The sequence below is a fragment of the Durio zibethinus genome, chromosome 11, assembly GCF_047325235.1.
Source record: "Durio zibethinus cultivar Kanyao isolate XHJ-2024 chromosome 11, ASM4732523v1, whole genome shotgun sequence".
NCBI lineage: Eukaryota > Viridiplantae > Streptophyta > Magnoliopsida > Malvales > Malvaceae > Durio > Durio zibethinus.
This window is the reverse complement of record NC_143172.1, coordinates 17,227,045-17,246,836: the sequence shown is the minus strand read 5'-3', so window position 1 is coordinate 17,246,836 and position 19,792 is coordinate 17,227,045. Positions and strand designations below refer to the sequence as shown.

The following is a 19,792-nucleotide window of genomic DNA, read 5'->3' as shown; positions in this document are numbered from 1 at the left end:
CAAGATCATCAAATTTCTTTCAACAAAGAAGTTGATTATATAACAACTCGTTTCTTTTTCTTTATTTTTTGGTATTATACAAAAGCTTGTTTGCATTTATTTGTGAAATTTAATAAACTTATTTAGACAATATTTTTAAACTCAATTAATAATAAACCTAATTTGAACATAGACAAACTGACTTGTTTATATTCAAAATTATTTGATAATTGTTTGTGAATAAACTTGATAAAAGGATTGACAATAGCTAATTTTATTTTGATCAAATTAATTACTGTTAATTTTAATATTTTTTACACTAATAAAATCATAATTTTACATTTATGTTATTAAAAGTGTCATAACGTCTAGATCCGGGGATCCATCACTAGACATTGACTTGAGGAGTTGTCACCATTCTTTTTTATCTAGGTGCGATAAACCACTTAAGGAATCTATCCTTTTAAAGAACACCTAAGCCTAAGGGTCACTAAAAGAATAGGTTCAGGTCTACTATCCAGAATAGGGTTCGGGAGTAGGTTACGTATAAGGAAGGTTATAGCACCCTCACAACGTCCATCGAAAGATGGTACCAGCTTAATTTTGTGTTATTAATAAGCCTTAAAAATTTATCAAGTAATTAATTATTAAAAATTATTTTCAATTGACTATAATACTTTTAGTAAAAAATTGAGAAAACTTTCTCACCTCAAGAGTATGCAAGGAAACTACAGTTTCACTTGCAGAGGCTCTATCATCGGATTATTTAATATTAAAAAAAATTCAAAAAGGAAAAGAAATAAAATGAAAAAAAATTATGATTCAGCTTTAGATATAAATCATTTTCTTTTAAAAAATTCACTGCTTTTGTGCAAAAAAAATTGATACTTTCAACTTTTCTTCAAAATATTTTTCTGAAACTTTAATTTTGAGAAAAATTGATACTTTCAACTTTTTCTCAAAAATATTTTTTAAAAAAATTTATTTTTAAAAAAAATTGATACTTTCAACTTTTCTTCAAAAATATTTTTTTAAAAATTTTATTTTGAAGGAAAATTGATACTTTTACCTTTTCCTCGAAAATATTTTTTAGAAGCTTATTTTTAAGGAAAATTGATACTTTCAACTTTCCTCAAAAATATTTTTTTTAGAATTTTTTTTTAAGAAAATCATTAAAAAAATAAAAATAGTAATAAAAATAAAAATAAAATAAGGAATACCAAATTATTCTAATCTAATCAATAAATAATAATAATAATAATAATAATAATAATAATAATAATAATAAGAAAAAAAAAAGAAAAAAAAATCTTTAGAACGGCTCGGCTTAATGCAGCTCGGCTCCAGGAAGAACGATGGCTCAGATGTGTGACTCGACAGGAAAACAGTTTGGCTCGAACTTAGACGGAGAAGTGGGTTGCTGGATCAGGTGCGCTACGAGTCGAGTCGGATCTTGACAAAACGCATTAATCCTGTGTGTTTACTAACACAAAAATGATATCGTTTTGGGGAGGGTATATAAGACTAAAACTCGATTTTTCTTTAGATTTTCCTTCTTTTTTTCTCTCTCTTCTCTTTTTTTCTCCTTTTTCTCTCTAAACAATCCCAGATTTTGATTGAATGTTCTACCGAAATTTGGAAAAAGACACCAAAAAACTTCAAAGTTGATCGAAAAACTCGTTTAAAAATTCAAAGTTCGACGAAAAATTTTGTCAGATTCTGAAAAATTTCTAACCGTGGATGCAACCGTACTCACGATGAGGTGCGATTGCATCTCAAAAGCCACCGTAAATTTGTTTAGGTCTCATGTCAACAAGACGATTGAAAGATGCTGCAGATTTTATTTTTTCCTTTTTGTATCCTTTAAATTATATTATAAAAACAATAATGTCCCTTTTAACTTAATTTTTATTTTTTTTTCATTTTCGTTTCTTTATTTAAAAATTATGAAAAAATTTTATTAATTTAATATAAGAAATAAATTTAATAAATTTAATAATTTATTAATTTTATAAATATTAAATAATTTAAAATTTTTAATATATATAATTTTTTATCTGATACTTTAATGATAATTTTATCTTCTAACTATAATTTACCTTACTATCACTAATATTTTTATATTTAAATTTATATCTCATTATTAATTTTAATTTTCTTATTATAATAATCAATTTCATCAATATAATAATTAATTTTATTTTTATTACTATTTTTAACCTTATTATTATTTTAAAAAGCATAATATAAGCTCATAAAAAAAAAGAAAGAGTAAATCAATGATGATGATTAGTAAGCCATGGCTCATTAGCATTAGATGCTTCAGTAGTGGTTCTAAAGCAAAATATAATATATATATATATATATATATATATATACACAGAATCAGTTGTAGTGATAATAAATATGATAATTTAAAATTTGAAACGGTGAAACAATATAAAAAAAAATAATATAATTTAAAATTGTAATAAAATTATATATAAAATTAATAAAATTGAAAAATTATATTTTTATTTTTTATTCAAACAAATTATAATAAATAATTTTTATATAAAACACTATATAAATATATATATCTACGAATTACCGAATCTAACAGATGATTTCGAGGAACAATATTCAACAATATGAACAGGAGACGAACTAAATTAGAGTAGAAATCTGACTTTTTCTTCTCCCTTGGGTATCCTTTTTCTAGCACGTTACGTTAAGCCCGTGGAAAAACACTTTGGGAAGAACTGCATAAGTCTATGTCTTCTGCTTACTATCTTTGAAGCAGAAACCCAATGACGTCGAACTTTTATGACAAGGTTGTAGCTCCTGTTCTTGCCTGTGAGGGAGGGTCATGGCCCTGCAACGGACCCGCTGCATTGGCAAACGCCCTGGGAATTGTCTGTTTTGCATGGTGGCTTCAGAAAGTCATCACCAAAACAAAGCTGCCTCTTTCACCGGGTCCTCCAGGCTTGCCTATATTAGGAAACCTTCCTTTCATCCAACCTGATTTCCATCAATACGCTACTAAACTCTCTCAAATCTATGGCCCCATCATCAAACTTCAGCTCGGAAGGAAGATTTGGATAGTTATAAGTTCACCTTCAATTGCCAAAGAAGTCCTCAAAGACCACGATGCTATTTTCGCTAACCGTGACAGTCCTGCAGCAGCCTTAGTCGACACCTATGTTGGATTTGACATGGTATGGAGGTCAAATGGCCCCGAATTGCAGTGAGCAAATTATGGGAAAAATTAACAGCTATTATTGAACGAAGCATTAATATTTCCCATGAAATTATTCCAGTAAACAAATTACGGCTTCAGTTCAAATACAAGAGATTTTCACAATGATCAATGTCCTAGGAGATACTTCCATTTATAAAATTACCTTGGAGTTTGATTTTGTACACGTTTTTACAATCGATGAAATTTGAGATTTTGTTAGTGAGCTTGGCTGAGCTAGGTGAGAAAATTTGGAGCAAACAAACATAGTAAAAACTTAAGCCTTTTCGAGTAGTGAAAATGGGTATTTTTGGGTAGAGGAGCCACAGTGTTAGGCTTTAGATCTAGGCTTTATAGGGTTTTTTTTTGAAAAATCAAAAGTCAGCAGAAAATTATGAAAGGTCAAGAGAAATTTTTGAGTAACTTCTAGGATATTTCCGACATGCTGATGGCGGCGATGCCAGTGGTTCAACATCAAATTCTATAGTTGTTGTTGGTGGGTGGCTGTTTACGTTCATGAATGCTTAAGAGGTAGAGAGAGTGAGGCTTAGAGAGAAAAAGAAGAAAAATAAAAAGGAAGAAATAAAGAAAAAATATAAGGAAATTCCACAGCGGCAAAAATTAGGTCATTCATCAATCTTTTAATTCACATCATCGAGTCAATGCCACCTCACCTAGTTAATGTGACATGTTATTAACTTTAACGAAAAAAATAAACAAATTGTTATTGATTGGATGAAAATTTAAAATCGCAAAAAAGTATAAATACTTGTCATATTGAAATTAATGTATAAGAAGTAAATTTGTATTTTGTGTATAATATAGGAACTAGCATAATTTAACTTTTCCTTTGTGTATACAATATCAATGCCAGTTTGCTAAAGTTGCCTTACCAAATTACAAAATGTTCGGTGAGATCAAAGAACCATTTATTTTGATAATAATGCGTTTGGATGAAGGAATATCTTAAAACTTTGATCACAATAATTTAGAAGTGAGAATTTTTATATTGTCAAAAATTTTCATCAAATCAAATAGTGCTAGAAAATTGCCTTAAATTAGAATCAACCCACATCTTCGAGCACATAGTAAAAACTTTGATCAATTTATCACCGTTTCAATTTCAAGATTATCAGATTTCTTTCAACAAAGAAGTTGATTATATAACAACTTGTTTGTATATATATATATATATATATTTTGATATTATACAAGAGCTTGTTTGCATTTATTTGTGAAATTTAATAAACTTGTTCAAACAATATTTTTAAACTCAATTAATAATAAACCGAATTTGAACATAGACAAACTGACTTGTTTATATTCAAAATAATTTGATAATTGTTCGTGAATAAACTTGGTAAAAAGATTGACAAGAGCTAATTTTATTTTGATCAAATTAATTACTGTTAATTTTAATATTTTTTACACTAATAAAATCACAATTTTACATTTATGTTATTAAAAGTAGGCATAATGTAGATTAAAACTTATTTGTAAATTTTATAAAAATATTTTTGTAAAATTATACTTTATGTGCAAAAAAATGATTACAAGTTAAATATGGAAACATGAGAAAGAGAAAATTCCTTGCTAAAAATGGAGAATCCGCCGCCACGTGAAAATGTGAAGGATGGCAGGTTAGAGATCTGTATGTTGGCTTCAGTTCAATTCATGTTTGAGCTCATGATAGTCGGTTCTGTTCATTTACATCAGGTGATTTTTATTTATTTATTGAGAAATGAATATTGTGAAAGGCAAAAGTAGCTTATGGTTTGTTATGAGAATAAAATATTAATATATATTTTTTTCAATTGCATAAGTTTTGTTTAGTTATTGGTTTTGTTATTGGTCTTTTATTCTCAACACTAAAAAGTAAACAGGTGCATTCGAATAAAAAATAAATAATATTATTACATAATTATATGCAAAATATGTAACTCTAGATAAAAAAATATTATTTTACTTTTTTTATATGCGGAGATTAATTAATTATGTTATGCTTACATGTCACGTATTGTAAATATTTATCAATTTCTAATCCATTATGATTTCTTACTTTACTTTTTTGTCTTTAAATATATTACTTTTTTTCCCAAATAATAAAAAGTAAATGACAAAAAATAAAGAATAGTAAAAGCAAGGTTAAAGTATAAAAAAAACTTTTGAACAAAAATTTATTAATTATCTAAGTCATTTTCGTTTTATGACAATTAATTAAGCTATCAAACATTTGTTTTTACCGATTAAGTTCTTATTAGATAAAAATTGACTAATCGTCAACAATCGTATTCTTCTAATCAAAGATTCAATTAAGGTGAAAGTAGTTCTTTAAAGGTTTAATTGGTTAAAAAATATATGTTTAAAGATTCAACTTAATCAAAATAAAAAATTCAAATTTGATTAATTGTAATAAAATATCATAAGCTTAAATTATTATTATGTTTTTATTCAAAGACTTTTTTTACATTTTAACTTCAAATTAATTAACAAGAAGCAACAGGAGCAAATCATACATATATATACATATATATATTATTATAAAATATACAAATATATGATAAGGTTTGTCAAATGAATGTTTATATAGACAACTTTTTTATATGACACGTATGAATTTTTAAAGAGTATAGCTTTTTTAATTACAATTGGATAATTTTAAAATTAGAAATCTTAAAATTATATAAACAATGTTAATTTTCTAATAATTCAGATGCATACAATTTAAATATATATATGTTTTTATCTTTTAAAAATAATCACATAAATAAAAACATTTAAAAATTATTAGTTATCTAAAATTAATTTTCTAATAATTTACATATATATAATTTAAATATATATCCTTTTATCTTCTAAAAATAATTTTCTAATAATTTTATAACATTTATAAAATAAATAAAAGTATTTAAAAATTATTAGTTATCAAAAATTAATTTTCTAATAATTTAGATATATAATTTAAGTATATATTTTTTATCTTTTAAAATTAATTTTTTAATAATTTAGATATATATCTTTTAAAATTTTAAAAATATCAAACTTAATTTTATCTTAATAAACTTCAGAATAATCTTTTATTATTAAAAAAGGCCAAGTTTAATCTCTTAATAATTTGTAAATTTTAGAAATAACTTATTCTTTAATATAAATTTTATATGGTATTTAGTTCTCGATCTTTATTTGCATCTCCTTTTTTTCTACTTCTTATATTACAAAGTGTAAATTACATAAGTATTTTTTTTCTTTTTGTAAGTGTTTATGGTAAATCATTTATTTTAACTTTGATTCATTTTTTCTTTTATTGGTGTTTACGGTAGGTTGTTTTTAACTTTGATTCTTTTTTTATATATTCTAAAGTGCAAAGTTATAATAACATTTATTTTTATATTTTGTAAATGTTGTATGTAGACTTTTTATTTTAACCTTTTAACTTTTCACTCAATCAAGTCATTTTTTCTTTCAATTTAACTTTAACTTTAACTTTAACTTTTTTATAATTATTTTAAATCTACTTGGACCCACCTATGATAATACCGTTTTTATTATGATATAAAAACAAGCAAAAATTAATTGTTATGAAAAATCCACTAGGTAAAGTTCAATGAAAACACTATTTGGATCACATACATACCTTAATTTTTTGATAAGATACAATCTTATCTACACTTGCACTAATGGACAATTTCTAATTTTACAGTATTTATCAACTAAATAAAAACATTTAAAAATTATTAGTTATTCGAAATTAATTTTTTTTAATAATTTGCACATATATAATTTAATATATATCTTTTTATCTCATAAAATTAATTTTTTAAATAATTTTATGGTATTTATCAATTAAATAAAAGTATTTAAAAATTATTAGTTATCTAAAATTAATTTCCTAATAATTTATATATCTAATTTAAATATATATCTTTTATTTTTTAAAATCTCAAATAAATAAAAATATTAAAAAAATAAGTTATCCAAAATTAATTTTCTAATAATTTATATATAATTTAAATATATATCTTTTTATCTTCTAAAACTAATTTATTAATAATTTTATGGTATTTATCAAATAAATAAAAAATTAAAAAATTGTTAGTTATCCAAAATTAATTTTTTAATAATTAAATATATAATTTAAATATATATCTTTTTTTTAAAATTAGTTTTTTAATAATTTAGATATCTATATTTTAAATTTAAAAATATCAAATTTAATTTTATCTTAATTATAAACACTTTATTTTATCCAAAATTTTAATTGAATTGTCAAGACAATTTTAATTTTTTAAGTCCAAATAATTAATCCAATTATTTTATTTTTTTTTGGATTTATTCAAATCCGAGTTGGATTCCGTATTGGACTTCTAGACCTTCGAGATATCTATTGGATCAATTTGGACGATCGTGCTATGAAATGATCAATTGTTTAGGCTATTTAGTTAATGATTAGTTAGGTGTAATTGATTATCAAATTTTTTTGTTTTTTTTTAATTTTAAACTTGACTAAATTTATTTTTAAAAAAATAAATTTTGATCTACATAAAATATATATTTAGAAATTAGTTACTTGAGAGAAAGATATTAGAATCTCACAACGTCAAATAAACACATTATCAAATAATCATATATTATCTTTTTTAGCCTTAATTAAAATGATTTTTATTTTAAAATTATTATTTATTAATATTCTATTATTTAAATGTTGAAAATTTTCTTATGATTTTTCTAACACTTTGGTGGAATCCTTAAAATATTTCTCTTACTTCAAAAGTATTTAAGAAAATATGTTTGTTTTTTTGAAGAAGTTTTGTTATTGGATTCATTAAATATTTTGTAAAAAAATTAATTTCTAATTTTTATTAACTTTTAAACATTTATCTTTCAATATTTTATCATTTTCTTGAAAATAAATAAAAATTATTGATATTGAAATTATTTTCTAAATTCTTCAACACTTTAATGAAATCTAAAAAAATTTTCTAAAATAGAAATTCCCAAGAATATTGCACACCTATAAATTTTCTTAAATTCCATTATTGATTAAATTTTTACTTATTTCAAAATTTTTTAAAAATTACATAATCAAATGAAATTATTAAAATTATTAAATCTGATAGGCTCAATTAATTAAAAATATAATTTTAATAGCTTTTTTACCCAAAAAATAAAATATTCTAAATATTTGAAACTTAAATAATATGAAAATTTAACTTTTAATTAATAAATTAACATTAAAAATTATAAGAAAAGTTCTATTTAAAAATATACACCCTCACACAAGCTTTATCCTGTTAAGAATCAATTTAAATGCACAATGAAAATACGAAAACTACATACATGTATATATATTCATCCGTGTATTAGTCCAAGCCAAAAAAAATCATTAAAAAGGCGTTTGGTTCGTAAAATTTTTGATTCCGAAGAAAAGTGTGATTTTCAAAGAAATGAGATACCTGAAGTTTTCTTCTATTTTTAGGGTATCCTGTATTCAAATTCACTTGTTTGATTGAAAAAATCTACATATATTAATTCATGAATAATTACAATAATTTGCTTAACATATATGATGGCAAAATTTTATTAGTTTTTATTAATAATAAATACCCAAATGATAAATAATATCTTTGAGATAAATATTTTATTTGATTGCTATTTTTTTTTATAAAATATCATCAACAAAAAAATATTGATGACTATTTAAGGTATTTTTGGTTGGGAAACACTTTAAATAATCTATTTTATTTTTTTAAAAGAGATTTCTTAAAACATTTTTTTGTTTAAAAATGCTTTAAATAAAATGTCATTTAAAAAATATGAGAAGATTATTTAAGGCATTTTTTATCCAAAATTATTTTAAATAATCTCTAATATTTTTTAAAGAGGATTATTTAAAACACATTAAATAATACTCTTCAATTTTTTAAAACACATTATTTAAAGCGTTTTTATAAAAAATGCTTTAAATCATCTTTAATATTTTTTTAAAAGGGATTATTTAAAGTGTTTTAAGTAAAAAATACCTTAAATAATCTCTAATATTTTTTTAAAAGGAGATTATTTTAAGTGTTTTTGATCAAAAATACCTTAAATAATCTTTAATATTTTTTAAAGGAGATTATTTAAGGCTATTTTTTTTTGTAAAAAATTGTCTTAAATAATACCCGTCATTTTTTTAGACCATATTATTTAAAAAATGCTTTAAATAATTTGTTTAATTATTTATAAGATTTAAGAGATAAAATATAAAAAAAGTAGCTCAGTCAGTTAAAATATATGGTTATTAACTATAGGGTCGTAAGTTCGATCCTTTCATGCAATAGTAAATGTTAAATGTTCCTATCTAACAATCAAGGGAATGATTGACAAAAAAGCAAAAGATTAAACACATAGTTGGTATTTTATATTTTTTGTCACATTATTATCTAAAATTTTTTTATCATATTTCCATTTAAATTTTTAAATTTATTATTATGTTAGTACCTTAGACCAACGTTGTTAGTTGATTTTGCAAACATGACATCAACATCCAATAAAATGCTAACACATATAAAAAAATTTTAGTCAATGCCATACATCAATGCCACATTAGTATAAAAAAGAAAATTAAAAAAATTCAAATATTTTTTAAAAAATTCTTAAAATTTTTAAAAATTGTAAAATTTTTTTTCATATATTCAAAAAAATTAAAAAAATTTAACAAAAAACATTAAAAATTTCTAAAAATTTTTTCAAAAATTTTTAAAAATTTTAAAAACCTAAAAACAAATAAAAATTAAAAAATTTTCTAAAATTTTTTGAATTTATTTTAGAATTTTTAGAGTTTTTGAAAATTTGTTAGAATTTTTTAAAATTTTCAAAAATTTTTAATTTTTTTAGATTTTTTAGATTTTTTTAAAATTTTTTTGAAAATTTCAAAATTTTAGAAGTTTTAGAATTTTTGTTTTGAATTTCTTAAATTTTTTTTTAGAATTTTAGGGATTTTAAACAATCTTTTAGAATTTTTTGTAGATTCTTAAAATTTTTTGAATTTGAAAAAAAAAAATTTTTGAAGTTTTTTTTTAATTATTATGTGACATTGATGATATAATATTAACTAAATTTTTAGTACACGTATCAATATCTTATTAAATGTTTATGTTACGTTAATAATGTGGATTAACGACAATAATCCAAAATACCAATGTAATAACAAATTTGAAAATTCAAGTAACAATATGATAAAAAAATTCTTTAGAGATAAATGTGACAAAAATAATAAAATTCAAAAATTAAATATTTATTTAACCAAAAACAAAATAATCAAAAGGGTTATTCAAATGAAAAATCAAACGTTTATCAATTACGAACATAAACTAGGACACCAAATCTTTACTTCTTGAATGGTATAAGTGACAAGTATTATTATAAAATTAAACATGATACTCATTTAGTTATGATACTCATTTAACAGTTATTATAAAATTATTTTTTATATTAATAATATAAATATAATATAAATATTAATATTAGTCTTATACTTTATTATTTTATTTTTTAATCTTTAATTCTTTATTATTTTATTTTTTAATCTTTAATAGTTTATCGTTTGAATTTGATGTTAAAAATTAATATAATTATGTAAATATATTAAAAATTAAAAATAAATATTAAATACATATTAAATTAGTATTAAATGTTTTATTTTTTAATATGTAAGTACTTTTTATTTTATTAATATGTCAAATTTATTAAATTATAAATAATATATAATTATTTATTTTTTAATTGTATTCTTGTATATATTTATGTTAATCATATTTATTTGTATATATATATTATTCGTTTTGTGTTTAAATGAATTAATTATACAGATATTAATCATGTCATATTTTATATAATAAATATATAGTATTCCTATTTAAAATTTAAATATATTTCATAATTCATATTATGTTCGTGTTTCAAAAATTTATTTTATTACACACATGAAACATAATTTTTAAACATAATTCATTAACTTGATCTTCTTTTCTTTCATCAAATCCTTCATCGCATGTGCGACTTGGGAGTCGGTACTTTCGAGTCTTATGTTAATTTTTAAAACATTTGGTCTTATCTTAATTTTTAAGGGTTACTGTGGATGCAACCGTACTCACGGGGAGGTGTGATTGCATCTCGAAAGCCACCGGAAATTCGTTTGGGTCTCATGTCAACAAGACGATTGAACCATGCCACAGATTTTATTTTCTCTTTTTTGTATCCTTTAAATATTATTATAAAAACAATAATGTCCCTTTTAACTTACTTTTTAATTTTTTTTCATTTTCGTTTCTTTATTTAAAAATTATGAAATAATTTTATTAATTTAATATAACAAATAAATTTAATAATTATTAGTTATTTATTAATTTTATAAATATTAAATAATTTAAAACTTTTAATATATATAATTTTTTATTTGATTCTTTTAATGATCATTTTATCTTCTAACTATAATTTACCTTACTATCACTACTATTTTTATATTTAAATTTATATCTTATTATTAATTTTAATTTTCTTATTACAGTAATCGATTTCATCAATATAATAATTAATTTTATTTTTATTATTATTTTTAATTTTATTATTATTTTAAAAAGCATAACATAAGCTCGTAAAAAAAAAAAAAGAGTAAGTCAATGATGATGTTTAATAAGCCATGGCTCATTAGCATTAGATGCTTCAGTAGTGGTTCTAAAGCAATATATATATATATATATATATATATATACAATCGGTTGCATTGCTAATAAATATGATAATTTGAAATTTGAAACAATGAAATATTATAAAAAATAATATAATTTAAAATTATAATAAAATTATATATAAAATTAAAAAAATTAAAAAAATTATATTTTTATTTTTGTATTCAAACAAATTATAATAAATAATTTTTATATAAAACACTACAAATATATACATCTACGAATTACCGAATCTAACGGATGATTTCGAGGAACAATATTCAACAAGATAAACAGGAGACGAACTAAAGTAGAGTAGAAATCTGATTTTTTCTTCTCCATTGGGTATCCTTTTTCTAGCACGTTACGTTAAGCCCTTGGAAAAACACGTTGGGAAGAGCTACATAAGTCTATGTCTTCTGCTTTCTATCTTTGAAACCGAAACTCAATGATGTCGAACTTTTATGACAAGCTTGTAGTTCCTGTTCTTGCCTGTGAGGAAGGGTCCTGGCCCTGCAACGGATCCGCTGCATTGGCAACCGCCCTGGCAATTGTCTGTTTTGCATGGTGGGCTCAGAAAGTCATCACCAAAACAAAGCCGCCTCTTCCACCAGGTCCTCCAGGCTTGCCTATATTAGGAAACCTTCCTTTTATCCAACCTGATTTCCATCAATACGCTACTAAACTCTCTCAAATCTATGGGCCCATCATCAAACTTCAGCTCGGAAGGAAGATTTGGATAGTTATAAGTTCACCTTCAATTGCCAAAGAAGTCCTCAAAGACCACGATGCTATTTTCGCTAACCGTGACACTCCTGCAGCAGCCTTAGTGGACACCTATGGTGGATTTGACATTGTATGGAGATCTAATGTCCCCGAATTGCACAAGCTGCGTAAGCTAGTTGTTCGTGAAATTATGAGCAACAAGAGCCTTGATGCATGCTATGCGCTTCGTCGACGTGAGATTCGACAGATGATCAAGGATATTTATGGAAAGGTTGGTTCATCCGTTGACCTTAGTGAACAAATATTTCTAACCACTATAAGTGTCATGATAAGCATGCTATGGGGTGATTCATTGAATGGAGAGGAAAGAAGCAGGCTTGGGATTGAGTTTAGGAAACGATTGGAGGAATTTGTAGAATTGATAGGAGCACCTAACGTTTCAGATCTTTTTCCTGTTCTTGCCGCATTCGATTTACAAGGAATTAAGTCCAAAACGAAGAAGCACTTGTCTTGGTTTTATGGGATTTTTGAATCAGTGATAGTACACCGAACAAAGGGAAAGAAGAAGGAAGGAAGCAAGGATTTTTTGGAGCAGTTATTGGAGCTGAACCAGAGAGGAGATGATAAAACCTCATTATCCATGAAAGAGATGAAGGCTTTGCTTCTGGTAATGTCCACCAACTTACATACCTTATCCCCTCATTTCTTTAACAATTTTTTTTTCTTTGTCAACATCTAATTGGTCCTCACCTTCCTGCGGTAAGTATATATTTTTATATGCTTACGATTTAATAAATCAAAGATAATAAAAATTTTCTGAAATATTTATTTTTTAAATAATTTTTTATTTTTTATTTTGCATTCAAACAATGATTGATTTATGTTAAAAGTTTATTTAAGTACAAATTAAAAGTAAACTTTTATTTAAATAGAAATTAAAAATATTTAAAATTTTCCTTTTTAATTTGTTATATTTCAAATTTTCAATTTTATTTGAGTTCTCCTTTCTATAAACAAAAAATGCTACACATAAAGGTCCTATACGCAATTATATATGTTTATGATAGGGATCCAATGCAAGATTAGGATCCATGCCTATCTACAAAATTTGAGACTATAATCAATTGACTGGTTTATTATAATTAATTGGGATTATCTTAAATGGTTCTGAAAATGACGATATTCTCCAATATCTCTGAATTTGTGGGTAGGATATGATTATCGGCGGTTCGGATACAACATCTGCTACAGTGGAGTGGGCAATGACAGAATTATTGCGGCATCCAGATAAAATGAACAGAGTCATTGAGGAATTAGAGAAGGTGGTTGGAAAGCAAAACATTGTGGAAGAGTCTCATCTTCCTCGATTGCTTTACTTGGAAGCAGTAGTAAAGGAGACACTCCGAATCCATCCAGCCGCTCCCTTGCTCGTGCCTCACATGGCTGCCACCACTTGCATTGTTTCCGGATATACCATCCCTAAACATTCGACAATCATATTTAATGCATGGGCAATACAGAGGGACCCTGAGTTTTGGGAACATCCTCTTCGTTTTGAGCCTGAGAGATTCTTGAAAGAAACTGAGAAAGCCAGTTATCTAGGTAATGATTTTCGTTTTTTCCCATTTGGGTCTGGGAGGAGAATTTGTGTTGGAATTCCTCTAGCAGAAAAAATGGTAACGCACTTGTTGGCTGCCTTGCTGCATTCCTTTGAATGGGAATTGCCTAACGGAGTAATGCCTGATATAAAGGACAAACTTGGAATAGTCTTGTCGAGAGTGGAACCACTTGTTGTCATCCCCACTGCACGACTATCCAATTCATTGTCATATCAATAAATGGAGAAAACAATCGCAGTAAGAGATTATCCCTTATGATATCTTATGATATTTAAAGTGACTATTAGATATTAAAAAATTTTAAACAAAAAATAAATAAATGTTATATGTATCTTAATATTTTTTTCAAAAATAAGTTATAGACGTTCGTCTAAATATTATTTATCGATTTTGAATTTGTAGTATAACTTTTTCAATTATATATTATATATAGATTAATTAAGGATATAATTTTTAAAATTTATGCAAATTAAAGATATAATGTTTTGTTCAAGTATTTTGATTTATGATGAAGATGGTTTTCTTTTATTATTGTGCATTATTATTACCTCATTTTCATTTTACTTTTTGAAAAAAAAAATGACTTCACTTTTTTTTTTAAACGATCATCGTTATCTCACTTTTAAAAAGTATATTATCGCTTAACTTTAAGAAGGAAAAATGATTGTTACCTATTTATTTATTATTAAAATTAAAGGGTGCTCCATCATATGTACTAGTATTATTATACATTAATCTCAAAAGTCGTGAAAAAAATTCAAATAAAGACCCACCGTTATTACCTACTACTATTATCTCAATTACTTAAAATTTAAAGAGTAAATTACTTCTATTGTGTTTAATTTTTAAAATGACTATTATTATGATTTTTAAATTTTAAAAATATATATTAATCATAATAAAATAATTCTTTTGTCAGAAAACCATTAATGCGGTCATCAAAATTACCTTTTAGAAGAATTACAAAAAAATGATAATTTTTTTTATTTGTTACAATTATAATAACAAATATTTACTAAAAAATACTTATAATTTTAATAATTGTATAAAAATAAACTTAATTAATAAATTTATAATTCAAAAATCATATTAAAAATTTTTTAAATTCAAATATCACATTAAATATTTTATTATAATTTAAAAATCATTCGTAATATTAATCTTAAATTATATTATATCAAATTTTTAATTAAAGAATATTGACCTTATTGTTAATGATTCTATACATGTCATATAAATGATCTATCATTTATTGTATGGACTAATTAAATTAATTGATGTAGAGATATGTTAAAAATTTCAAGCCTACTATCGTATCTCTATTATTTGGAGAGAATAAATGAATATTTTATTTTTATATAATTATTTTATTTATATATTTAGGATTAGTTATTATCAAGTTATGTTTATCTAGGAAAGATTATTTAATTATCTTTGTTGTTTTTTTAATTTATTATTTTTTAAGTAGATAATATCTTTTTTTTTTAATAAATATCTTAGGAACAAGTTGCTTTTACAAAGGCCAACTCTTATTTAGAAAATGTATGTTGAATTTCATAAAAAAATTCAAAGGTTAAGTTTTTTTCAAAAAAAATTTCACATTTTTTTTCCATTGGTCAAATTATACTATTGATCCTTACACTATACATTAATTTCAATAGGAAAAGTATTTGTATTTTTTGTGATTTTAAATTTTTGTTCAATCAACAACGATGATTTATTTCTCTTTCAAATTCAATGACATATCAGGTTGATCAAGTGAGGTGACATTGACTTGATGATATGGATTAAAAGATTGATAAAATGGGTCTTTTATTGATGTGGAATTCCAAGTCATATAATTTTCACTAACAAAACCATTTTTTATTTCTCTCTACAAACTTACTTTAACAACCAATCTCTCTAAACTCAGTTACAGGCAATTAAAAAAATCGTGTGACTTTTAATTCTGGTGATTGACGTTTATCTATCTAAAAATCTACCTTAACAATTTCTTTCTCTCTAAAATAAACAAGATACCCAATCTAAAATTCAACCTCTCTCTAAACACCAATCCTAAATAACCCTCTACTCTTATTATTACTTTCCCTTACTGTTTTATCTCCAAGAATTTCATCATCAACTTGTTTTGCTATCCCTTGTCTCCATTTTCTTACCACTCTTCATTCTACATAAACATATCAAGATAACCAAAATCAATAAAATAACCACACACCCAATAACAATGCTCGGTTAGCAAATTTTGTAGGAAACATTGAAAATTTCCAAAGTGCTACAATTTTTGAAGTTCAAAGGGGCGATTCCAGTGAGCAAATTATGGGAAAGATTAACAGCAATTATTGAACGAAGTGTCAATATTTCCCATGAAATTATTCTAGTAAACAAATTATAACATCAGTTCAAATACAAGAGATTTTCGCAATGATCAATATCTTAGGAGATACTTCTATTTATAAAATTACCTTGGAGTTTGATTTTGTACATCTTTTTACAATCGATGAAATTTGAGATTTTGCTAGTGAACTTGGCTGAGCTAGTTGAGAAAATTTGGAGCAAACAAACATAGTAAAAACTTAAGCCCTTTCGAGCAATGGAAATGGGTATTTTTGGGTTAAGGAGCCAGAGTGTTAGGCTTTAGATCTAGGCTTTATAGGGGGATATTTTGGCAAATCTAAGTCAGTAAAAAACTATGAAAGGCCAAGAGAAATTTTTGAATAGTGTTTAGAGGCGTTTGGTATGCATTTAAAAAAAAATGTGATCTTTAAAAAGGTACAATATTATCGATATCAAATTTTGTCTAGTTTACCATTTTCATTTTTAATAATAATTTTAATAATAATAATAATATTGGTTTAATTAAAATTAATTAATAAAAATAATAAAAAAAGAAAATCAAGATGATAGTAGTGCCTTACACGGCATCACTGGCCACCTACCCTACTGCCATAATCATCCCTAATCCCATCGGAATCCCTGCACCTCACCGGCCCTAACTGCCTAGAACCACCACCCATACCTTACCAGACGTATGCTTTACCTACCATCACCATTCCCAACCCTATAAAGCACCCAACATTTCCCCTTTTAGCCTCTCTCGAACCTTCAGACACAGAAACACCAAAACTCAAACACCCAGAAACCCAAAAGCTTTCCCACACTTCCACCAGAAGACCACAAACAATCCCCAAACACCTAAACAGAAAAACAAAAACAAAAGCAAACGGTCCTCCCCGTAGGGAGAAGCCTCAGTGCCAAAGCTCTCCTGCAACAACAAAAAAAGTGTCAGTTTGAGTTTTCAAAAAAAAAAAGAAAACAAATCTTCAAAGCCTAATTTATCCATATCAGGACTATTTCCGACAAAAAGGACAAGGAATTTGAAAAGAGGAAGCCGAAGAGAGCTTCTGAAAGAGTTTTTCTATTTTTCGATCATCGTCACCATCGACAACCGTTGCCAACGGTGAACCTCAACGACCGTAGGCATGATGACACGACGTCGAATTCTGGTGAGGCCAGAGAGATTATTTTGGCTTTGAAATTTTTTTTTTTTTTGAGAAAATGGATAAAATGAACAAAAAAAAAGCTGACTTTTATATAAAACCCAAGGAATAAAACAATGTCGTTTAGAGGAGAAGGATCCGCGCGTGCCCATGACCTGACCGGGGTCCGCACAACCGACCCACTGACCCACCTTTTCAATAGCTCTAAACTGTTTCAATCAGATTGGACCGAACCGTTAGTAAACCGGCTTGAACCGATTTGAACCGTCTCTGCTTCAAACTGCCAAACAGGATCGAACCGACGTTGACTGAATCGTTGACTGAACCGTTGACCAGTCCGATTCAAGTAATTTTTTTTTAACATTTTTTTCAATCCTTTTTAAAATATTTTTATATCATTTTAACTTTATTATTATTGTTATTTAGTCATGTTTTAATATTATTAGAATTTATTAGAATAAGTATATGTTTTTTTTTAATAATTAAGAATAATGATAATAATATTAATAAAAAAAAGATATGTTTTTAAAAATTTTAATTCCTTTTAACATATTTTTACACAAGTGTTAAATACAAATAAATAACAATAATAATAAATATATAAATTGTTTATAAAAATAATAAAAACAAGTTTTTTCCTGCCTAGATGTTGGAGGAAACTTAATCGTGTTCTAAATAATGATAATTCTACCTAGATGTTAAGAAATTATTATTATAAAAAAATACTAAATAAGTTAATGATATTTTAATAATAAGTTTTCATAAAAAGAATTTTTTTAAAACAGATTTTAAAAAAAAAAAGAAAAAATATATTTTTTAAAATTATTTTCAAAAAATATAAAAATCGAACTTGTTTCGAAAGTCTACCTAGATGTTGAGGATTTTTAGAGATGTTCACGTTTTTTTTAAAAATAATAATAAACCAAACCCTAAATTGAATCTCTTAACCCTTCAAACCCTAAAATGAAACCCTAAACCTTCTAAACCTTAAAATGATACCCTAAAACCTCTAAACCTCGAAATTGAAACACTAAACCCTCAAACCCTAAAATTGAAATCTTAAAACCTAAACCTATACTCTGAATTATTTTGAAACCCTAAAGATACATGTGAAAATCTCAAGTGGAGTAATTTGTTCCCAAATGTCACATAGATGATTGAGTATTTAGGAAATTTTATTCAATTAAGTTTTTTTATGCGAATCCCTAATTCATTTCAACGATAGGATTAATAAATAAAAAGTATAATACTAAATTTGGGTCTTAAATATAAACATTTGCACCTAAGCTCTGCCTAGATGTTGGAGAATAGGGGTGGTCTTATTATACTTAAAAGCTCAATTTTAAAATTGCATTTCATCTCACATAACATTCATTAGCATACATATGTTAGCATGTTATCATTGACAATCATTTACATTTTTCCTATCTTTAACTTTTGTTTACTACTCGATAATAAAACATTTATTAATAAAAAAATATGATACATTTTTTTTACAATTTGTAATATTTTAAAATAAAACAAAAATAATATTCTGAAGGAAATAATTTTTGATACTTTGCCTAGATGTTGGAAAGTCACTAACAATTATCTTTTATAAAGAATGTTATTTCATTTTAAGGATTATTGTGTTAAATCTTAAGCGAAAAGAGTTATTTTAAATTCTATCTAGATGTTGAAGAATTTTAAGATAATTCTTTAACTTAAAGATTTTCTCAATATTCCTAAATAAAGAGTTTTAGCAAAATTTCATTTAAAAAAAGTGAAAAGGATTATTATTAAATTTCAAATTAAAACTATTTCACCTAATATCGAAAATAGCGCATGATTAAATGGTATCAACTTATAAGCATTGTGGGAGTGCTAATCATTCCCCACATATGATCGACTCTCGAACCCAACTTGATTTTCGTAGGCCAAAATTTATCTTTTTGATAAACTTTAAACCCGTTTTTATAGTTTTATTAAAAAGATAAACTTTTGGGTGGTCAATCATACCCTAAAAAAGATTGGTAGTGACTCTCTATTTTTTCTCGATTTTAAAAT

The 19,792-nt window shown here is 24.8% G+C and overlaps 1 protein-coding gene across 1 annotated transcript; it reads left to right on the top strand.

Annotated features, from left to right (window-relative positions):
• Nucleotides 1–12,163: 12,163 nt before the first annotated feature.
• On the top strand, nt 12,164–14,520 carry LOC111290212 (carnosic acid synthase-like). The gene is made up of 2 exons (XM_022881553.2): nt 12,164–13,297; nt 13,842–14,520. Exons 1-2 carry the CDS (start codon nt 12,353–12,355, stop codon nt 14,466–14,468), a joined length of 1,572 nt encoding a protein of 523 aa, XP_022737288.2. The 5' UTR covers nt 12,164–12,352; the 3' UTR covers nt 14,469–14,520.
• Nucleotides 14,521–19,792: the final 5,272 nt, after the last annotated feature.